We start from the raw sequence: 24833 nt of genomic DNA on the forward strand, positions 1-24833 counted from the left end.
TTTTTTCTGAGGTCTTTGCTGATTTCTTTTGATTTTCCCATGATGTCAAGCAAAGAGGCACTGAGTTTGAAGGTAGGCCTTGAAATACATCCACAGGTACACCTCCAATTGACTGAAACGATGTCCATTAGTCTATCATCTAAAGCCATGACATCATTTTCTGGAATTTTCCAAGCTGTTTAACCTCTCTGGGATATGTGGGATGCTAGCGTCCCAACCGACCAACATCCAGTGAAAATGTAGAGCGCCAAATTCAAATAAATTACTATAAAAATTTTACTTTGATGAAATCACACATTCAATTTACCAAATTAAAGCTAGACTTGTTGTTAATCCAGCCAACGTATCAGATTTTAAAAATGCTTTACGGCGAAAGCAAAATATGCTATTATCTGGCATAGCACCCAAGCAAACAAACACAGACCATCATATTTCAACCCTCCAGTCACGACACAAAACGCAGAAATAAAGATATAATTCATGCCTTACCTTTGACGAGCTTCTTCTGTTGGCACTCCAATATGTCCCATAAACATCACAAATGGTCCTTTTGTTCGATTAATTCCGTCGATATATATATCCAAAATGTCTATTTATTTGGCGCGTTTGATCCAGAAAAACACCGGTTCCAACTTGCACAACGTGACTACAAAATATTTCAAAGTTACCTGTAAGCTTTGTCCAAACATTTCAAACTACTTTTGTAATACAACTTTAGGTATTTTTTAACGTAAATAATCGATAAAATTGAAGACGGGATGATCTGTGTTCAATACCGGAGGAAAACAACGTGTAGCGAGCCCCTGTGTAACGCGCCTCTAACAAAGAGTAAACTTCCCTCGAGCCTCATTCTGAACAGTGTTACTTCTTCATTTCTCAATGGAAAAACCTCAACCAATTTCTAAAGACTGTTGACATCCTGTGGAAGCGATAGGAACTGCAAGAAGGTCCCTTAGAAATCTGGATTCCCAATAAAAACCATTGAAAAGAGAGTGACCTCCAAAAAAAAAAAATCTGAATGGTTTGTCCTCAGGGTTTCGCCTGCCAAATAAGTTTTGTTATAATCACAGACATGATTCAAACAGTTTTAGAAACTTCAGAGGGTTTTCTATCCAAATCTACTAATAACATGCATATCTTAGTTTCTGGGCATGAGTAGCAGGCAGTTTAATTTGGGCACGCTTTTCATCCAAAATTCCGAATGCTGCCCCCTATCCTAGAGAAGTTAAAGGCACAGTCAACTTAGTGTACGTAAACTTCTGACCCACTGGAATTGTGATACAGAGTGAAATAATAAGTGAAATATTAAGTGAAATAATCTGTCTGTTAACAATTGTTGTACAAATTTCTTGTTTCATACACAAAGTAGATGTCCTAACCGACTTGCCAAAACTATAGTTGGTTACCAAGAAATTTGTGGAGTGGTTGAAAAACGAGTTTTAATGACTCCAACCTAAGTGTATGTAAACTTCCAACTTCAACTGTATGTTCGTCAAGAGAGAGATCAGGGTCCAGAGTAACTCTGAGGTCCTTCAGTTTTATTTGAGACGACTGTACAACCATTAAGATTAAATGTCATATTCAACCTAAGATTTCTTTGTTTCTTGGGACCTAGATCTAGCATCTCTGTTTTGTCCGAGTTTAAAAGTAAAACATTTGCCGCCATCCACTTCCTTATGCCTGAAACACAGGCTTCCAGGTAGGGCAATGTTGGGGCTTCACCATGTTTCATTTCATGGTGAAATGTACAGCTGTGTATCGTCCGGATAGCAGTGAAATTTAACATTATGTTTCCGAATTACATCACCAAGAGGTGAAATATATAGTGAAAACAATAGTGGTCCTAAAACGGAACCTTGAGGAACACCAAAATTTACAGTTGATTTGTCAGAGGACAAACCGTCCACAGAGACTAACTGATATCTTTCCGACAGATAAGATCTAAACCAGGCCAGAATTTGATTAGCATGATATTTATAAAAATGAAGCCTGGTTTGTTGTAATGTTGGTTTGTTGTAATGTGGTAAGGTAGGCCTACTATACTTTTTTCTTGGTATGAGAGGGTTCATTTTTGATAGGCTAATGTTCCGTGATGAAGACATGCTGTTATAGCAGCTTATAGCAAATGTAATGAGTGTACCCTACAGACAATAAAATAATCCCTTTAATTGTCTTCACAAACATGCTTGTGTATTGTTGCATTATTCAAGAGTGTAATATGTTTTTAGAAGAAACGATTCCGTCATTGTTGAATAGTTTGTGATAACTGGCGAGTGGCTACTGTGATATTTACAGTCAATATGAGCTGCGGACCAAGAATGTGGAGTTGCTAGCCACACGAAAGGTAAGGCGATGATGTAATATGAATTGAAGAGTAGAATTGTCTTTCGCCACCCTGCTCCTCAGCTTCTCCTTCATATCTCCTAGTGTCACACTCCTAATGGAAACACAATTACACTAGTTTACATTAACATAAAACACCGGCGACACATTGGTGTGGTGGTCTCCATGGAAATACGACATGAGAGGGACATCTCCTACATGCAGGGGGCTCTGGTTGCAAGCCTTCTATATTATGTTAGGGAGGGAGAGAGAGAGAGAAGGAGAGACCGAGAGAGAGGAGAGAGAGAATGATAGAGAGAGCGGGCTGGAGAAAGAGTGAGAAAGAAATGGAGAAAGAGACAGACAGGGGAGTGGAAGAAAGAGACAGAGAGAAAAGGAGAGAGAGAGAGTCCAGTCAGCCCAGGGTGCTGTAGTAAAGCACCATGGAAGGGCACGTCTCATCTAGACTGGGATGGGAGCGTTAAAGCCCTATAAATTAAAGGGTTTTTGTGAACGGGGGCGGGGCCTCTCCTCTCCCACAGCTCAAGTCTACACAAACACTGAGAATTAATCACCAGTCGTGGTTAATGTGACACAATCTCCTCCGCGTCGCCTGAATAAATCCCCCCAGGCCCGGCGACGGCATCACATCACCACAACATCCAGCCAGGCTGTTTCTTGTCATCGCCAGCCCCGAGTCACAACCACGACACACCTCATTCCTGATATTTCTGCGTTGTGAGTTTTTATTGGCCGTGGTGTTGTCGTGGTGGCCTTCTGGGATAAGTGTTGTGTGGTGTGAATTGTGTGGCAACCATCAATGTAGTAGCAGTACCTTGAGGAGGTTCAGGGCTGATAGAATATGCATGGCTCGGCTGAATCGCTGTCTTCCCTGTCTCCCCAGACCTCCATCACACCACATGACCACCTCAGGAATATGTAGCTGGGCAGACAGACAAATAGACAGACAGACAGACGGACAGACAGACAGACACCAGGAGTTGTCTTTGTCCTTGAGTGTATTCGTCATATGTTCTGATAAAGAGATAATCTGCTGCTACTTTGTACTGTCTGTGTACTGTCTGTGTACTGTCTGTGTACTGTCTGTTGTTTAGGATGAACGGGGGACTGTTTTATCACTTATCATATCACATTTTAACTTTGTATTTGATTAAAAATTAAATGTTTTATTTTATTTCACCTTTATTTAACCAGGTAGGCTATTTGAGAACAAGTTCTCGTTTACAACTGCTACCTGGCCAAGATAAAGCAAAGCAGTGCGACACAAACAAGACAGAGTTAGACAGAGTTACACATGGAATAAACAAACATACAGTCAATAATACAATATAGAAAGTCTATCTATATACAGTGTGTGCAAATGAGGTAGGATAAGGGGGGTGAGGCAATAAATAGGCCATAGTGGCGCAATTATTACAGTATGGCAAATGAAACACTGGGGTGATAGATGTGCAGAAGATGAGTGTGCAAGTAGAGATACTGGGGTGCAAAGGAGCAAAATAAATCAAATAAATAACAATATGGTGATGAGGTAGTTGGATGGGCTTTTTACAGATGGGCTATTTACAGATGGGCTATGTACAGGTGCAGTGATCTGTGAGCTGCTCTGACAGCTGGTGCTTAAAACTAGTGAGGCTTCAGTGATTTTTGCAGTTCGTTCCAGTCATTGGCAGCAGAGAACTGGAAGGAAAGGCGGCCGAAGGAGAAATTGGCTTTGGGGGTGACCAGTGAAATATACCTGCTGGAGCGCGTGCTGTGGGTGGGTGCTGCTATGGTGACCAGTGAGCTGAGCGGGGCTTTACCTAGCAGAGACTTGTAGATGACCTGGAGCCAGTGGGTTTGGTGACGGATATGAAGCGAGGGCCAGCCAACGAGAGCGTACAGGTCGCAGTGGTGGGTAGTATATGGGGCTTTGGTGACGAAATTAATGGCACTGTGATAGACTGCATCCAATTTGCTGAGTAGAGTGTTGGAGGCTATTTTGTAAATGACATCGCCGAAGTCAGGGATCGATAGGATAGTCAGTTTTACGAGGGTATGTTTGGCAGCATGAGTGAAGGATGCTTTGTTGCGAAAAAGGAAGCCGATTCTAGATTTAATTTTGGATTGGAGATGTTTGATGTGAGTCTGGAAGGAGAGTTTACAGTCTAACCAGACACCTAGGTATTTGTAGTTGTCCACATATTCTAGGTCAGAACCGTCCAGAGTAGTGATGCTGGATGGGTGGTTAGGTGTGGGCAGCGATCGGTTGAAGAGCATACATTTAGTTTTGCTTGCATTTAAGAGCAGTTGGAGGCCAAGGAAGGAGAATTGTATGGCATTGAAGCTCGTCTGGAGGTTAGTTAACACAGTGTCCAAAGAAGGGCCAGAAGTATACAGAATGGTGTCATCTGCGTAGAGGTGGATCAGAGAATCACCAGCAGCAAGAGCGACATCATTGATGTATACAGAGAAAAGAGTAGGCCCGAGAATTGAACCCTGTGGCACCCCCATAGAGACTTCCAGAGGTCCGTACAACAGGCCCTCCGATTTGACACATTGAACTCTGTCAGAGAAGTAGTTGGTGAACCAGGCGAGGCAGTCATTTGAGAAACCAAGGCTGTTGAGTCTGCCGATGAGAATGTGGTGATTGACAGAGTCGAAAGCCTTGGCCAGGTCGATGAATACAGCTGCACAGTATTGTCTCTTATCAATGGCGGTTATGATGTCGTTTAGGACCTTGAGCGTGGCTGAGGTGCACCCATGACCAGCTCTGAATCCAGATTGCATAGCGGAGAAGGTACGATGAGATTCGAAATGGTCAGTGATCTGTTTGTTAACTTGGCTTTCGAAGGGTAGTATAGATATAGGTCTGGAGCAGTTTGGGTCTAGATTGTCTCCCCCTTTGAAGAGGGGGATGACCGCGGCAGCTTTCCAATCTTTGGGAATCTCAGACGATACGAAAGAGAGGTTGAACAAGCTAGTAATAGGGGTAGCAACAATTTCGGCGGATAATTTTAGGAAGAGAGGGTCTAGCCCTGCTGATTTGTAGGGGTCCAGATTTCGCAGCTCTTTCAGATCATCAGCGATCTGGATTTGGGTGAAGGAGGGGGAGGCTTGGGCAAGTTGCAGTGAGGGGTGCAGGGCTTTTGACTGGGGTAGGGGTAGCCAGGTGGAAAGCATGGCCAGCCATAGAAAAATGCTTATTGAAATTCTCAATTTTCGAGGATTTATCGGTGGTGACAGTGTTTCCTAGCCGCAGTGCAGTGTGTAGCTGGGAGGAGGTGCTCTTATTCTCCATGGACTTTACAGTGTCCCAGAACTTTTGTAGTTAGTGCTACAGGATGCAAATTTCTGTTTGGAAAAGCTAGCCTTTGCTTTCCTAACTGCCTGTGTATATTGGTTCCTAACTTCCCTGAAAAGTTGCCTATCAAGGGGGCTATTCGATGCTAATGCAGAACGCCACAGGATGTTTTTGTGCTGGTCAAGGGCAGTCGGGTCTGGAGTGAACCAAGGGCTATATCTGTTTCTGGTTAAAAAAAAAAATTATGGGGCATGCTTATTTCAGATGGGGAGGAAAGCACTTTTAAAGAACAACCAGTCATCCTCTACTGACGGGATGAGGTCAATGTCATTCCAGAATAACCCGGCCAGGTTGATTAGAAAGGCCTGCTCGCTGAAGCGTTTGACAGTGATGAGGGGTGGTCGCTTGACCGCAGACCCATTACGGACACAGACAATCAGGCAGTGATCGCTGAGATCCTGGTTGGTGACAGCAGGTGTATTTGGAGGGCAAGTTGGTTAGGATGATATCTATGAGGGTGCCTATGTTTACAGATTTGGGGTTGTACCTGGTGGGTTCATTGATCATTTGTGTGAGATTGAGAGCATCAAGCTTAGATTGTAGGATGGCCGGGGTGTTAAGGATGTCCCAGTTTAGGTCACCTAACAGTACGAGCTCTGAAGATAGATGGGGGGCAATCAATTTGGAAATGGTGTCCAGGGCACAGCTGGGGGCAGAGGGTGTTCTATTGTAATGCTAAGAGACTTGTTTCTGGAGAGGTGGATTTTTAAAAGTAAAAGCTCATTGTTTGGGCACAGACCTGGATAGTACGACAGAACTCTGCAGGCTATCCCTGCAGTAGATTGCAACTCTGACCCCTTTGGCAGTTCTGTCTTGTTGGAAAATGTTATAGTTAGGGATGGAAATTTCTGGGTTTTTGGTGGTCTTCCTAAGCCAGGATTCAGACATGGCTAGGACATCCGGGTTGGCAGAGTGAATAAAACACATTTAGGGAGGAGGCTTCTAATGTTAACATGCATGAATCCAAGGCTTTTACAGTTACAGAAGTCAACAAATGAGAGCACCTGGGGAGTAGGAGTGTAGCTAGGTACTGCAGGTCCTGGATTAACCTCTACATCACCAGGGGAACAGAGGAGAAGTAGGATAAGGGTACGGCTAAAGGCTAAAAGAACTGGCCGTCTAGTACGTTCAGAAGAGAGAGTTAAAGGAGCAGATTTCTGGGCACGGTAGAATAGATTCAAGGCATAATGTACAGACAAAGGTATGGTAGGATGTGAATACAGTGGGGGTAAACCTGTGCATACAGTGACGATGAAAGAGATATTGTCTCTAGAAATATCATTTAAACCAGGTGATGTCACCGCATGTGTTGGAGGTGGAACTAAAGTGTTAACTAAGGCGTATTGAGTAGGGCTAGAGGCTCTACAGTGAAATAAGGCAATAATTACTAACCAAAACAGCAATGGACAAGGCATATTGTCGTTAGGGAGAGGCATGCGTAGCCAAGTGATCATAGGAGTCTAGTGAGTGGCTTCAGGCAGCTAGCTGACAGGGGCTAGCAAGCTAGCAGAAGGGCTTTTGAGGGACGTCGCGACGGAAGAAAGTCTGTTGTGGCCCCCTCGTGCTGCGTATTGAGTAATTTTATTTGATTGATGTCCTAAAGGTCTGAGCTCAGAAACCACCGCAAATATTATGACCCCCACTTCATGTAACATTAAGGGACTACTTTGGTTGGTGACTTATTGTTAGTCAAAAGGATTAATGGCTCTCTTGTACCAGACAACTTACAGTCTCCCGTCCCAGTACTAACCAGGCCTGACCCTGAACAAGCGTGTTCAGGTTGGTATGGCCACAAGCGTATTTTTTTTACCCCGCTCTTCTCCCTGTATTAGGTCCCTTGGCTCATCTCTGCAACTCCTCAATGGGCTTGGGAGAGGCAAAGGTGGAGTCACGCGTCCTCCGAAACATGACCCACCTGGCCGTCTACTTCTTATCACACTGCTCGCTTGACCCGGATGTCAGCCGCACTAATGTGTCGGAGGAAACACTTACCCAAACCTCTGCTTTTCACTGAGCTCCTGGTGTGAGAGACAGAGAGAGCACCTCTCAGACAGAACCATACAGTATAAATGTGATATCTTGCTCATTCCTCAGAAGGTCGCATTGTTCAAACTGAACAGCGTTCAGAGAAACAGAACGAGCCTGTGTCTCCTATTACCAGGCTAAGTAACGGGCAGTGGGCTTGTGTTTCCAGATCAGGTTTTACTCCCCTTGTCAGGAGAGGGGTGAACACGCACACAAACGCACGGACCCATGCACAGTTCTGTTCTGTTGCTAAGAAGTAGACAGTACTGTAGGTAGAAGTCTGTTATGTTTTCCCACAAGGCTAAAGTAACTGTATTGTATCGTTAGTTTTCTCTACTGACAATGAGAAGTATCTTTGGAAGCTCTGTTTACTGTATATCATATACTGGAATTGTCCTTAGAGAGCAGAAACTCTTGCACACACACACACACAGCTGAAACGCTTGTTTATAGTGTTCAAATAAAATGATAATTAAACGTTTAGAGCTCGTAATAAGCTTATCTGGGGGCTGACTGCAGAACCTAATCTGATTCGTTTCTCATGTTTAGGCTGTCAGGGAAGTGTGCAGATTTACATACATTTACATCGCAGCTCTTGTAAGTGCCAGGCCTTAGTGATGATGAGTCGATAATATCCCCTAATCCCTATTGTACTGGGACTGAGGATGGCCATATTCCCTGGGCAGCATAGGTGGGTGTAGAAGGGAGTGTGTGGTTCTGTGTAGTGCTTGTCCCTTGGCTTCTTATTCTAGATTTGACTATATGACTTATTGGTGTTGGCCTTCCTTCTATAAACTGGCAAATGCAGATTTGACACATGAGGTAATCTCTTGCAGTTCTTGGCCTGGCTTATCATAACAGAAATGACCAGTTACTGAACCTTGACCGCTGATATGTTCATCCCCATTGTCCATGTATTGAAGCGTAACCACTTCTCTCACCATTTAAATTGTCCGCTCTGCTATTAATACCTGCTCATTGTCTTGGCTGTCAGCAGTGTGCACCACACACAGCAGCAATCTCCACTGTTTTCCATTGAACCCTGAATCAGTCTGGTACATACTGCTCATCCTTCCTCCCAGCTAGGCCCTCAGAGGAGATGTTTCCCGTCCATTTTACTGTGTTGTTTTGATGCGGCTGACATTAATTGCATTGTTTTCCACAGAGAGTGGTGCAGCCCAGAGCTCCTTGTTTAATCACCAGTGATAAAAGTGAATGAAGCGTGAGGCGGGCTAGGAGACGTACTGGCTGGCTGCTACAGAGCAAGGGGACCAATCTCCCTCTCTCACATCACAATCCAGATTGGAGTGCAAGGAAACAAACTACTCATATAGGGAAATACCGACATTTTACAGTCACCACCCACAGACAGAATCCCATGTATCATCTGTCCTTGAGATAAGTGCTTCTTCCTCCTAATGCAATATATAGGATTTCACACAATAGAATGTGAGGCAGTTAAACGATGAAGGTGCTTACAGGCGATGGGCTTGAGCCCTGACACTGGCTGTCATTTCCAATTCTCCTATGACAAGGGCACACTCCAACACTCAGGTATAATTTACAGAAAAAGCATGTGTTTAGTGAGTCCGCCAGATCAGAGGCAATAGGGATGACCAATGATGTTCTCTTGATAAGTGTGTGCATTAGACCATTTTCCTGTCCTGCTAAGCATTAAATATGTAACGAGTACTTTTGAGTGTCAGGGAAAATGTGTGGAGTAAAAAGCACATTATTTTCTTTAGGAATAGAGTGAAGTAAACATTGTCAAAAATATAAATAGTAAAGTACAGATACCCCCAAAAACGACTTAAGTAATAGTATTTTTACTTAAGTAGTTTACACAACTGTGTACAGGCTTTCTTCTTTTTACTCTGTCAATTAGGTTAGTATTGTGCAGTAAATACAATGCTGTTGATCCATCCTCTGTTTTCTCCTATTACAGCTATTAAACTCTGTAACTGTTTTAAAGTCACCATTGACCTCATTGTGAAATCCCTGAGCAGTTTCCTTCCTATCCTGCAACTGAGTTAGGAAGGACGCCTGTATCTTTGTAGTGACTGGGTGTATTGATACACCATCCAAAGCCTAATTAATAACTTCACCATGCTCAAATGGATATTCAATGTCTGCTTTTTTATTTTGACCCATCTATATTATTATAACAGTATTATTGCACAGTGAGGCCATGCAACTTATTATGTGACTTGTTAAGCAAACGTTTAGTCCTTGTCAGGCGGTGGGTGTAGCTGGTGCTTGAAGCCAGGCGCAGGAGAGTGAACAACGCACTTTACTTAAGAAATAGCACAAAGTAACAATAACAATGTGCGAACAATAACGGTTGCCACAAAGCAACCCGGAAAAAACTGCCGGAAACGTACCGACCTGAACAACAAACAATCACACACAAAGACATGGGGGAAACAGAGGGTTAAGTACATGACTAGTAATAGCGAAATGAAAACCAGGTGTGTGAAACAAAGACAAAACCAATGGAAAATGAAAAGTGGATCGGCGATGGCTAGAAGACCGGCGACGTCGACCGCCGAGCGCCGCCCGAACAAGGAGAGGAACCGACTTCGGCGGAAGTCGTGACACTCCTGAACTTATTTAGGCTTGCCATAAGAAGGGGTGAATACTTATTGACTAAAGACATTCCAGCTTTTCATTTTTTATTGATTTGTAAAATTTTCCTTAGGTAAATCATTTAGCTTGGCTGATTTAAAAAATAATTTGTGTGCGTGTTTTTGTGTGTTCCTCCATTTTGCCTGGCTTTCATGATTGCGTTTGATGTGATAGGGAAGAGTTATCTTTTGTTGTCACTGCTTTCCTCAGTAAGGAAGTTACATTTTCTGTCTCACTGAATGACAGGCAGTAGATATCTTTCTCTCTTTTGGTCTGTCTGACTCTCCCCGGGGTCCTGGTGAATTTACCCAAGTGTTGGATTGCATCCCTTCCATTTTCCCCTGGTTACAAAACACAATCTACCTGTGTCTGTCTGCCAGGCAGTGTCTCCCACCACCCCAAGCTTGTATTCCCTCCAGCCCTCCGGTAATACATTTTGCAGTTCCAATTATATTTCCAGCGTAAGCAAAACATGCTGTCAACGAACTTCCCACAACCACCTGAAAGAGAAATTGGCAGCAGGGAACAGAGTCAGCAACAAATGCCGCTGGCTTTAATTGAGAGACTGCCAGGACCTGCCAAGCAATTGCTTGCTGTATAACGTATAGGTTTGTGTGTGTATTTGTATGTGTGTGTCTGTGCAAGTCTATACAATTTCGACCAGAATATTGATTACTGTCCATTGTGGTTGAGGGTCCATACGTCTTGATCTACAGCCGCCTGACTGCACAGTATCAAGACTCATTGTTAAAGCTGCTTTATATTAGAAGCATAACATAGTGAACATAGTGGCATCTCAAGCTGGTTCCACAAACGCTGTGGCCCTTTCACTTTTGGGGGTTGCCAACTAGTCAACTGAAGTCCTCTGTGTGTGTGTGTGTGTGTGTGTGTTCTCCGATGCAGATCTGTTCGTCATAAAAAGCTGTAAGAGATACTGGGTTGCATCTCCAGAAGGTGGGGATTACTGCCCCCTGCAAATAGGAAACATACATCTGCAACCCCCCGACCTCCACCACCTCACTGCTCTATCCCCCGACCTCCACCACCTCGCTGCTCTATCCCCCGACCTCCACCACCTCTCTGCTCTATCCCCGACCTCCACCACCTCACTGCTCTATCCCCCGACCTCCACCACCTCGCTGCTCTATCCCCCGACCTCCACCACCTCACTGCTCTATCCCCCGACCTCCACCACCTCGCTGCTCTATCCCCCGACCTCCACCACCTCGCTGCTCTACGCCCCTACCTCCACACTGCCCTACGACCCTACCTCCACCACCTCACTGCTCTACGCCCCTACCTCCACACTGCTCTACGCCCCTACCTCTACCACCTCACTGCTCTACGCCCCTACCTCCACACTGCTCTACGCCCCTACCTCCACCACCTCACTGCTCTACGCCCCTACCTCCACACCTCACTGCTCTACGCCCCTACCTCCACACCTCACCTCACTGCTCTACGCCCCTACCTCCACACCTCACCTCACTGCTCTACGCCCCTACCGCCACACTGCTCTACGCCCCTATCTCCACACTGCTCTACGCCCCTATCTCCACACCTCACCTCACTGCTCTACGCCCCTACCTCCACACTGCTCTACGCCCCTATCTCCACACCTCACCTCACTGCTCTACGCCCCTACCTCCACACTGCTCTACGCCCCTATCTCCACACCTCACCTCACTGCTCTACGCCCCTACCTCCACACCTCACCTCACTGCTCTACGCCCCTACCGCCACACTGCTCTACGCCCCTACCTCCACACTGCTCTACGACCCTACCTCCACCACCTCACTGCTCTACGCCCCTACCTCCACACCTCACCTCACTGCTCTACGCCCCTACCTCCACACTGCTCTACGACCCTACCTCCACCACCTCACTGCTCTACGCCCCTACCTCCACACCTCACCTCACCGCTCTACCCCCCTACCTCCACACCCTCACTGCTCTACGTCCCTACCTCCACACCTCACCGCTCTACCCCCCTACCTCCACCCCCTCACTGCTCTACCCCCCTATCTCCACCCCCTCACTGCTCTACCCCCCTATCTCCACCCCCTCACTGCTCTACGCCCCTACCTCCACACCTCACCTCACTGCTCTACGCCCCTACCGCCACACTGCTCTACGCCCCTACCTCCACACTGCTCTACGACCCTACCTCCACCACCTCACTGCTCTACGCCCCTACCTCCACACCTCACCTCACTGCTCTACGCCCCTACCTCCACACTGCTCTACGACCCTACCTCCACCACCTCACTGCTCTACGCCCCTACCTCCACACCTCACCTCACTGCTCTACCCCTCTATCTCCACCCCCTCACTGCTCTACCCCCTATCTCCACCCCTCACTGCTCTACCCCCCTATCTCCACCCCCTCACTGCTCTACCCCCCTATCTCCACCCCCTCACTGCTCTACCCCCCTATCTCCACCCCCTCACTGCTCTACCCCCCTATCTCCACCCCCTCACTGCTCTACCCCCCTACCTCCACCCCCTCACTGCTCTACCCCCCTACCTCCACCCCCTCACTGCTCCACCCCCCTACCTCTACCCCCTCACTGCTCTACCCCCCTACCTCCACCCCCTCACTGCTCTACCCCCCTACCTCCACCCCCTCACCGCTTTCCCAAGTCTTTATTTTCAGCCTCTCTATCCCCTCACTGTCCCCTCCAGTCTGTAGCTCCATCCCCTCACTCGTCCCTTCACTGTTCCCTCTCCATCCCCTCACTTTCCCCTCCAGTCTGTAGCTTCAACCTCTCCATCCCCTCACTCGTTCCCTCTCCAACCCTCACTGTCCCCTCCAGTCTGTAGCTTCAACCTCTCCATCCCCTCACTCGTCCCCTCACTGTTCCCTCTCCAACCCTCACTGTCCCCTCCAGTCTGTAGCTTCAACCTCTCCATCCCCTCACTCGTCCCCTCACTGTTCCCTCTCCAACCCTCACTGTCCCCTCCAGTCTGTAGCTTCAACCTCTCCATCCCCTCACTCGTCCCCTCACTGTTCCCTCTCCAACCCTCACTGTCCCCTCCAGTCTGTAGCTTCAACCTCTCCATCCCCTCACTCGTCCCCTCACTGTTGCCTCTCCAACCCTCACTGTCCCCTCCAGTCTGTAGCTCCATCCCCTCACTCGTCCCCTCACTGTTCCCTCTCCAACCCTCACTGTCCTCTCCAGTCTGTAGCTTCAACCTCCCCATCCCCTCACTCGTCCCCTCACTGTTCCCTCTCCAACCCTCACTGTCCCCTCCAGTCTGTAGCTTCAACCTCTCCATCCCCTCACTCGTCCCCTCACTGTCCTCTCTCCAACCCTCACTGTCCCCCTCCAGTATGTAGCTCCACTACAGTCGTGGCCAAAAGTTTTGAGAATGACACAAATATTAATTTCCACAAAGTTTGCTGCTTCAGTGTCTTTAGATATTTTTGTCAGATGTTACTATGGAATACTGAAGTATAATTACAAGCATTCCATAAGTGTCAAAGGCTTTTATTGACAATTACATGAAGTTGATGCAAAGAGTCAATATTTGCAGTGTTGACCCTTCTTTTTCAAGACCTCTGCAATCTGCCCTGGCATGCTGTCAATTAACTTCTGGGCCACATCCTGACTGATGGCAGCCCATTCTTGCATAATCAATGCTTGGAGTTTGTCAGAATTTGTGGGGTTTTGTTTGTCCACCTGCCTCTTGAGGATTTACCACAAGTTCTCAATGGGATTAAGGTCTAGGGAGTTTCCTTGCCATGGACCCAAAATATCAATGTTTTGTTCCCTGAGCCACTTAGTTATCACTTTTGCCTTATGGCAAGGTGCTCCATCATGCTGGAAAAGGCATTGTCCGTCACAAAACTGTTCCTGGATAGTTAGGAGAAGTTGCTCTCGGAGGATGTGTTGGTACCATTCTTTATTCATGGCTGTGTTCTTAGGCAAAATTGTGAGCCCACTCCCTTGGCTGAGAAGCAACCCCACACATGAATGGTCTCGCATGACACAGGACTGATGGTAGCGCTCACCTTGTCTTCTCCGGACAAGCTTTTTTCCGGATGCCCCAAACAATCGGAAAGGGAATTCATCAGAGAAAATGACTTTACCCCAGTCCTCAGCAGTCCAATCCCTGTACCTTTTGCAGAATATCAGTCTGTCCCTGATGTTTTTCCTGGAGAGAAGTGGCTTCTTTGCTGCCTTTCTTGACAGGCCATCCTCCAAAAGTCTTTGTCTCACTGTGCATGCAGATGCACTCACACTTGCCTGCTGCCATTCCTGAGAAAGCTCTGTACTGGTGGTGCCCCGATCTCGCAGCTGAATCAACTTTAGGAGACGGTCCTGACGCTTGCTGGACTTTCTTGGGCGCCCTGAAGCCTTCTTCACAACAATTGAACCGCTCTCCTTGAAGTTCTTGATGATCCGATAAATGGTTGATTTAGGTGCAATCTTACTGGCAGCATTATCCTTGCCTGTGAAGTCCTTTTTGTGCAAAGCATTGATGACGGCACGTGTTTCCTTGCAGGTAACCATGTTTGACAGAGGAAGAACAATGATTCCAAGCACCACCCTCCTTTTGAAATTCCAGTCTGTTATTAGAACTCAATCAGCATGACAGAGTGATCTCCAGCCTTGTCCTCGTCAACACTCACACCTGTTTTAACGAGAGAATCACTGACATGATGTCAGCTGGTCCTTTTGTGGCAGGGCTGAAATGCAGTGGAAGTGTTTTTTGGGGGATTCAGTTCATATGCATGGCAAAGAGGGACTTTGCAATTTATTGCAATTCATCTGATCACTCTTCATAACATTCTGGAGTATATGCAAATTGCCATCATAAAACCTGAGGCAGCAGACTTTGTGAAAATTAATATTTGTCATTCTCAAAACTTTTGGCCATGACTGTACATTTCAAAGCAGGTTAACAGCAGTAGCGGCAGGCGCAGCTCTCTGTGTGCCTTCATAAAGCAGGCATTATGATCAAATCAAATCAAATGTATTTATATAGCCCTTCTTACATCAGCTGATATCTCAAAGTGCTGTACAGAAACCCTGCCTAAAACCCCAAACAGCAAGCAATGCAGGTGTAGAAGCACGATGATGACATTAGTCATTGTGCCTGGCCTACGTCTCTGTATTAAGCCCTCTCTTCAGACCTCTGGATGGACAGTAAAAGTTGCGGTGGCTGCACCAATTAGCTGAAATGGCGTTTAATGTCAGAGTAGCCCGACCAGCTCAGGTTTAACAGTCTGACACGGGGGGCTTTTAACTGGAGGCAGAGGCCATACTGAGAAGAGTGATTTAACTGTTGCCCTGTGTGTGTGTGTGTGTGTGTGTGTGTGTGTGTGTGTGTGTGTGTGTGTGTGTGTGTGTGTGTGTGTGTGTGTGTGTGTGTGTGTGTGTGTGTGTGTGTGTGTGTGTGTGTGTGTGCGTGTGCGAGAGAGAGAGCTGGCTAATTAATTATTCGGCACATCTGAATGCATTAGGAGATGTCCGTCACTATGCTACTCGGTGCAAATGGCTGCTAAAGTGGCCGCTTTGCATCGATCTGAACCTGGCGCCCTCTCTGAGGACAGTTCTCTGGCCTCATAACTCTCTCTCCCTGTTGCTGTCTCTTTCTTTCTCATACACAGCACACACACTGCATAGGGCAGAAGCGCCAATGCTAACAAGTAAAAGGTCAGTCCCATTCCTGATTGAATGGATTCAGGACGACACACACTGACACACATTTCCTAAGCACCTAGCAGGGGTAGACAGAGGTGAAGGGAAACAAAAGGAGAGCCTCCCCAACTGCAGTGTAGCAGTAATACTCCCTGCCACTGTGTTACATGGTGATAGGTGACACAGAGCTTCAGCCACCAGTGTAGAGAGGTAGGCGATAGGGGAGGGTGTGTGTATGTGTGCTGGCCACTGTGGCCTTTATCCAGTCAGACAGTTACATATGAGGCAGCCTCTGGTGCTGTCTCCTCCCATCATCTGCCGGCTGGGACAGCTCTACAGCTCTACTACTACACACACAGACACACACCCAGACAGACACTCATTCACTCACACTGGACAGCAAATCTCCTCTGCCAGCCACAGCCAGCTCTGGACTCATGGCCAGCTTAACCCTGTTACCTAGCAACAGTGACTGGGGAACACTGCCCAGGCGGAGTCTGTCACCCCACCCATCCCCCACCCAAATATCCTGCTGTGTCCAGCGTTTTCTCTCCCTCTCTTAACTTAACAACTGTATGGGAGGCAGCCAGGCACACCTCACCACACCACACACCATACCACACACCATACCACACCACCACCGTGACACAGCACCACACTACAGCACCACGACACCCACCTCACACTACCAGTAGTCCTGCTCCTAGTAACAACTTTTTCTCCAATAAAATAGCACAATGCTCCACTTTTACACGTTAGTGTGGCTGTATGTCCCTTGTGTTCCCAGTGCGGTGGGTAATGGCATTTAGCGTCTATCTGCATCAGGAGTACAGACAGTCAGATGGTTCCTCATTGTGCTTGATTGAGCCTGATGAATATGATTATGGCTCACAGCAACACGGCTCTCAGTGGAAGAGAGATTGATGCGTGCCTTCTGAGGAAGGGAAGTTAGTATGGAGGGAGGGTTGAAGCATAGTGTTTTTAGTAGGCAAGATGGAGACTGTACTTTACACAACGTTTATGTTTTTATAGTGGTATGTGTGTGTGTGTGTGTGTGGGGGGGGGGTCTCAGGTACACATGAGAGGGAGAGTGTGTGTTTTTTTAGGTATATTTTGGGATGTGTGTGTGGTTTTATGAGGCATGTGTGCCGGGACGTGTGTGAAACGTGCTGGAATGTGTGTGTGTGACACAGAGAGATAGTAAGAGCCGCTGTGTGTGTTCATGTATCTCCTAAATCATGATTCCGTTGCTGTGCTTGAGTTGGCACTGCCACTCGTGTCCTTGCAAACACACACACTGAGCCTCTCTCAGGGTTCCAGTGTGGTCTTGACATTGTGACGCCACAGCCCAGTCATTACTCACTCAACACATCTAGGGACATATGTCACACGGCACCATAGTTGTCTCTCACTCTTTCTCTCTCTTTCGCTCTCTCTCTCTCTCTGTGTCACTCTCTCTCTCTGTGTCACTCTCTCTCTCTGTGTCTCTCTCTCTGTGTCTCTCTCTCTATGTCTCTCTCTCTCTCTCTCTCCCTCTCTCTCTCTCTCTCTCTCTCTCTCTCTCTCTCTCTCTCTCTCTCTCTCTCTCTCTCTCTCTCTCTCTCTCTCTCTGTGTGTGGCTCTATATCTCTCTCTGTGTGTGTCCCTCTCTCTCCGTCTCTCTCTCTCTCTCTCTCTCTCTCTCTCTCCTCTCTCTCTCTCTCTCTCTCTCTCTCTCTCTCTCTCTCTCTCTCTCTCTCTCTCTCTCTCTCTCTCTCTCTCCATGTCTCCATCTTTTTCAGTTTGTTTTTTATTGAGACTGATCTTTTCCTCTTTTTGTGTCTTGCAGGTAGAGGACGCCATGCTTATGTTTGACAAAACGACTAACAGACACAGAGGTAAGTCAGTCTACATACTCCCTGCCTCATGTTGTGCTTACCCTGCTATCTGTTGGTGTGTGAACCATGGATGTTAGTGTGTGAAAGAATAGTTTAATTCTCCATGCGGTGGATTCATGGTCATTGGCCACTGACTATAGGTTTAGATCTATCTATCTATCGATCGAATTCTAAAAATATATACTGTGTAAACAAAACTCCTTAAAAATTTGGCAGGATAAGAAGTTGGGGTATGGGGGAGACAAAATAATGATACCTACATATAAAAACATTTTGGTTTACCCAAATAGGAGCAGCCAACAAGTGCTCAGCATATGTGGGAACTCCTTCAAGACTGTTGAAAGTAGGTGTCCAAACTTTTGACTGGAGATCGATCGATCTCAGTCTTGAAGGAGTTCCCACATGCTGAGCACTTGTTGGCTGCTTTTCCTTCACTCTGCAGTCCAACTCATCCCAAACTCATTTGGGTTGAGGTCGGGTGATTGTTGAGGCCAGGTCATCTGATGCAGCAATCCATTATTATCCTTCTTGGTCAAATAGTCCTTACACAGCCTGGAGGTGTGTTGGGTCATTGTCCTGTTGAAAAACAAATGATAGTCCCACTAAGCGCAAACCGGATGGGATGGCGTATCGCTGTAGAATGCTGTGGTAGCCATGCTGGTTAAGTGTGCCTTGAATTCTAAATAAATCATTGACATTGTCACCAGCAAAGCACCATCACACCTCCTCCTCCGTGCTTCATGGTGGGAACCACACATGCGGAGATCATCCGTTCACCTGCTCTGCGTCTCACAAAGAAACGGCAGTTGGAACCAAAAATGTCAAGTTTGGACTAATCAGACGAAAGGACAGATTTCCACCTGTCTAATGTACATTGCTCGTGTTTCTTGGTCAAAGCAAGTCTCTTCTTATTATTGGTGTCCTTTAGTAGTGGTTTCTTTGCAGCAATTCGACCATGAAGGCCTGATTCACACAGTCTCCTCTGAACAGTTGTAGTTGAGATGTTTCTATTACTTGAACTCTGTAAATCATTTATTTGGGCTGCCATTTCTGAGGCTGGTAACTCTAATGAACTTATCCTCTGCAGCAGAGGTAACTCTGGGTCTTCCTTTACTGTGGGGGTCCTCATGAGAACCAGTTTTATCATTGCACTTGATGGTTTTTGCGACTGCACTTGAAGAAACTATTGACTGACCTTCATGTCTTAAAGTAATGAAGGACTGTCATTTCTCTTTGCTTATTTGAGCTGTTCTTGCAATAATATGGACTTGGTATTTTACCAAATAGGGCTATCTTCTGTATACAACCCGTACCTTGTCACAACACGACTGATTGGCTCAAACGCATTAAGAAGAAAATCAATTCCACAAATTAACTTTTAACAAAAAACACCTGTTAATTGAAATCCATTCCAAGTGAGGGAGACACACACGGAGACACACACACACACACACACACACACACACACACACACACACACACACACACACACACACACACACACACACACACACACACACACACACACACACACACACACACACACACACACACACACACACACACACACACACACACACACACACACACACACACAGGGAACTCTCAAAATAAAGGAGACACTTGAGTAAATGAGGGATACAAAGTATATTGAAAGCAGGTGCAATTAACATCCCATGTATAAAAATGCCCAGTTGCCCATTATTTTGGCTACCATGGCTAAAAGAAGAGATCTCAGTGACTTTGAAAAAGGTGTCTCAAAGACTGTGTGTGTGTCTAACACCAGATCTTAACCTAGAACAGAACAGCTGGCAGGCATATTCACTGTAATTTTCAACCTCTCCTTGTCTCAGTCTGTAATCCCCACATGTTTTAAGATGACCACGATCTCATGCCACAATGACTACCACCCTATAGCACTCATCTGTAATCATGAAGAGCTTTGAGAGGCTGATTATGGCACACGTCAACTCCATCATCCCAGGCACCCTAGACCCACTCCAATTTGCATACGGCCCCAACAGATCCATAGACGACGCAATCTCAATTGCACTTCACACGGCCCTCACCCACCTAGATAAGAGTTCAACATCATTGTCCCCTCCAAGCTCGTCCCATGCTTAACTTCTTATGGGCAGGTGGGACGTTAGCGTCCCACCTGGCCAACATCCGGTGAAATTGCAGAGCGCGAAATTCAAACTACAGATTTATAAATATTTAACTTTCATAAAATCACAAGTGTAGTACATCAAAATAAAGCTTAACTTCTTGTTAATTCAGCCGCTGTGTCAGATTTCAAAAAGGCCTTACGGCAAAAGCACACCATGAGATTATCTGAGGACAGTCCTTGAGGTTTCGCCTGCCATATCAGTTCTGTTATACTCACAGACATAATTCTAACAGTTTTAGAAACTTTAGAGTGTTATCTATCCAAAAAGTATATGCATATCCTAGCTTCTGGGCCTGAGTAACAGGCAGTTTACTTTTCATCCGGATGTGAAAATACTGTCCCCCACCCAAGAGAGGTTAAGACCCTGGCACTGAACACCTCCCTCTGCAACTGGATCCTTGCGTTCCTGACGGGCCGAACCCAGGTGGTGAGGGTAGGCAACATCACCTCCACCACGCTGACTCTCAACATGGGGTCCCCCCAGGGGTGTGTGCTTAGTCCCCTCCTGTACTCCCTGTTTACCCACGACTGCTGACAACACAACGGTGGTAGTCCTGATCACCAGCGACGATGAGACAGCCTACAGGGAGGAGGTCAGTGACCTGGCAATGTGGTGCCGGAACCACAACCTCCCCCTCAACGTCAGTAAGACCAAGGAACTGATCGTGGACTACAGGAAACGGGGCACCAACAGGCTTCTGAACAGCTTCTATACCCAAGCCATAAGATTGCTAAATAGCTAACGATAAATAACTAATAAAATGGCTACACAGACTTATCTGAGTTGACCCTTGTATTTTATTTATATTTTGTCTCTTTGCACACTCACAGGGCCCTAAACACTCACACAAACACTTACTTCATAATTTGCTCACACACACACACACACACTAGGTACAGTACATACATTTATACTGACTCTACACACACACACACACACACACACACACACACACACACACACACACACACACACACACACACACACACACACACACACACACACACACACACACACACACACACACACACACACACACACACACACACACACACACACTCACATACAATACAATCATATACGCTGCTACTCTGTTTATCATATATGCCTAGTCACCTTATCCCTATACATATCTACCTCTATCACTCCAGTATCCCTGTCACCTTACCTCTATACATGTCTACCTCTATCACTCCAGTATCCCTGTCACCTTACCCCTATACATATCTACCTCTATCACTCCAGTATCCCTGTCACCTTACCTCTATACATATCTACCTCTATCACTCCAGTATCCCTGTCACCTTACCTCTATACATATCTACCTCTATCACTCCAGTATCCCTGTCACCTTACCTCTATACATGTCTACCTCTCTCACTCCAGTATCCCTGTCACCTTACCCCTATACATATCTACCTCTATCACTCCAGTATCCCTGTCACCTTATATCTATGCATGTCTACCTCTCTCACTCCAGTATCCCTGTCACCTTACCCCTATACATATCTACCTCCATCACTCCAGTATCCCTGTCACCTTACCCCTATACATATCTACCTCCATCACTCCAGTATCCCTGTCACCTTACCCCTATACATGTCTACCTCTCTCACTCCAGTACCCCTGTCACCTTACCCCTATACATACCTACCTCCATCACTCCAGTATCCCTGTCACCTTACCCCTATACATATCTACCTCCATCACTCCAGTATCCCTGTCACCTTACCTCTATACATATCTACCTCCATCACTCCAGTATCCCTGTCACCTTACCTCTATACATATCTACCTCTATCACTCCAGTATCCCTGTCACCTTACCTCTATACATATCTACCTCTATCACTCCAGTATCCCTGTCACCTTACCTCTATACATATCTACCTCCATCACTCCAGTATCCCTGTCACCTTACCTCTATACATATCTACCTCTATCACTCCAGTATCCCTGTCACCTTACCTCTATACATATCTACCTCCATCACTCCAGTATCCCTGTCACCTTACCTACATTTACATTTACATTTAAGTCATTTAGCAGACGCTCTTATCCAGAGCGACTTACAAATTGGTTCATTCACCTTATGATATCCAGTGGAACAACCACTTTACAATAGTGCATCTAACTCTTTTAAGGGGGGGGGGGGGTTAGAAGGATTACTTTATCCTATCCTAGGTATTCCTTAAAGAGGTGGGGTTTCAGGTGTCTCCGGAAGGTGGTGATTGACTCCGCTGACCTGGCGTCGTGAGGGAGTTTGTTCCACCATTGGGGTGCCAGAGCAGCGAACAGTTTTGACTGGGCTGAGCGGGAACTGTACTTCCTCAGAGGTAGGGAGGCGAGCAGGCCAGAGGTGGATGAACGCAGTGCCCTTGTTTGGGTGTAGGGCCTGATCAGAGCCTGAAGGTACGGAGGTGCCGTTCCCCTCACAGCTCCGTAGGCAAGCACCATGGTCTTGTAGCGGATGCGAGCTTCAACTGGAAGCCAGTGGAGAGAGCGGAGGAGCGGGGTGACGTGAGAGAACTTGGGAAAGTTGAACACCAGACGGGCTGCGGCGTTCTGGATGAGTTGTAGGGGTTTAATGGCACAGGCAGGGAGCCCAGCCAACAGCGAGTTGCAGTAATCCAGACGGGAGATGACAAGTGCCTGGATTAGGACCTGCGCCGCTTCCTGCGTGAGGCAGGGTCGTACTCTGCGAATGTTGTAGAGCATGAACCTACAGGAACGGGTCACCGCCTTGATGTTAGTTGAGAACGACAGGGTGTTGTCCAGGATCACGCCAAGGTTCTTAGCACTCTGGGAGGAGGACACAATGGAGTTGTCAACCGTGATGGCGAGATCATGGAACGGGCAGTCCTTCCCCGGGAGGAAGAGCAGCTCCGTCTTGCCGAGGTTCAGCTTGAGGTGGTGATCCGTCATCCACACTGATATGTCTGCCAGACATGCAGAGATGCGATTCACTACCTGGTTATCAGAGGGGGGAAAGGAGAAGATTAATTGTGTGTCGTCTGCATAGCAATGATAGGAGAGACCATGTGAGGATATGACAGAGCCAAGTGACTTGGTGTATAGCGAGAATAGGAGAGGGCCTAGAACAGAGCCCTGGGGGACACCAGTGGTGAGAGCACGTGGTGCGGAGACAGATTCTCGCCACGCCACCTGGTAGGAGCGACCTGTCAGGTAGGACGCAATCCAAGCGTGGGCCGCGCCGGAGATGCCCAGCTCGGAGAGGGTGGAGAGGAGGATCTGATGGTTCACAGTATCAAAGGCAGCCGATAGGTCTAGAAGGATGAGAGCAGAGGAGAGAGAGTTAGCTTTAGCAGTGCGGAGCGCCTCCGTGACACAGAGAAGAGCAGTCTCAGTTGAATGACTAGTCTTGAAACCTGACTGATTTGGATCAAGAAGGTCCTTCTGAGAGAGATAGCAGGAGAGCTGGCCAAGGACGGCACGTTCAAGAGTTTTGGAGAGAAAAGAAAGAAGGGATACTGGTCTGTAGTTGTTGACATCGGAGGGATCGAGTGTAGGTTTTTTCAGAAGGGGTGCAACTCTCGCTCTCTTGAAGACGGAAGGGACGTAGCCAGCGGTCAAGGATGAGTTGATGAGCGAGGTGAGGTAAGGGAGAAGGTCTCCGGAAATGGTCTGGAGAAGAGAGGAGGGGATAGGGTCAAGCGGGCAGGTTGTTGGGCGGCCGGCCGTCACAAGACGCGAGATTTCATCTGGAGAGAGAGGGGAGAAAGAGGACAAAGCACAGGGTAGGGCAGTGTGAGCAGAACCAGCGGTGTCGTTTGACTTAGCAAACGAGGATCGGATGTCGTCGACCTTCTTTTCAAAATGGTTGACGAAGTCATCAGCAGAGAGGGAGGAGGGGGGAGGAGGGGGAGGAGGATTCAGGAGGGAGGAGAAGGTGGCAAAGAGCTTCCTAGGGTTAGAGGCAGATGCTTGGAATTTAGAGTGGTAGAAATTGGCTTTAGCAGCAGAGACAGAAGAGGAGAATGTAGAGAGGAGGGAGTGAAAGGATGCCAGGTCCGCAGGGAGGCGAGTTTTCCTCCATTTCCGCTCGGCTGCCCGGAGCCCTGTTCTGTGAGCTCGCAATGAGTCGTCGAGCCACGGAGCAGGAGGGGAGGACCGAGCCGGCCTGGAGGATAGGGGACATAGAGAGTCAAAGGATGCAGAAAGGGAGGAGAGGAGGGTTGAGGAGGCAGAATCAGGAGATAGGTTGGAGAAGGTTTGAGCAGAGGGAAGAGATGATAGGATGGAAGAGGAGAGAGTAGCGGGGGAGAGAGAGCGAAGGTTGGGACGGCGCGATACCATCCGAGTAGGGGCAGTGTGGGAAGTGTTGGATGAGAGCGAGAGGGAAAAGGATACAAGGTAGTGGTCGGAGACTTGGAGGGGAGTTGCAATGAGATTAGTGGAAGAACAGCATCTAGTAAAGATGAGGTCAAGCGTATTGCCTGCCTTGTGAGTAGGGGGGGAAGGTGAGAGGGTGAGGTCAAAAGAGGAGAGGAGTGGAAAGAAGGAGGCAGAGAGGAATGAGTCAAAATATACCTCTATACATATCTACCTCCATCACTCCAGTATCCCTGTCACCTTACCTCTATACATGTCTACCTCTATCACTCCAGTATCCCTGTACATTGTTAATTTGGACCTGGAACAGACTGACCTTTATATAGTCACCTTATCCCTATACTTACAGGTGAAGTCGGAAGTTTACATACACTTAAATACCTTTTTTGCTCTATTGGTTAGAGCCTGTAAGTAAGCATTTCACTGTTGTATTCGGCGCACGTGACAA

General features: G+C 47.0%; 1 protein-coding gene across 9 annotated transcripts in view; it reads left to right on the top strand.

The window, feature by feature from the left end:
- LOC139549367 (RNA-binding protein Musashi homolog 2-like) overlaps window positions 1–24833 on the top strand; it is a 302329-nt gene that overhangs the window by 145281 nt on the left and 132215 nt on the right. For all 9 annotated transcript variants that reach the window (XM_071359809.1, XM_071359808.1, XM_071359810.1 and 6 more), the window contains exon 7: window positions 17814–17862. In XM_071359809.1, the coding sequence (XP_071215910.1) occupies window positions 17814–17862 (49 nt within the window). The remainder of the gene's footprint in view (window positions 1–17813; window positions 17863–24833) is intronic.

This window comes from Salvelinus alpinus, chromosome 22, assembly GCF_045679555.1.
Source record: "Salvelinus alpinus chromosome 22, SLU_Salpinus.1, whole genome shotgun sequence".
NCBI lineage: Eukaryota > Metazoa > Chordata > Actinopteri > Salmoniformes > Salmonidae > Salvelinus > Salvelinus alpinus.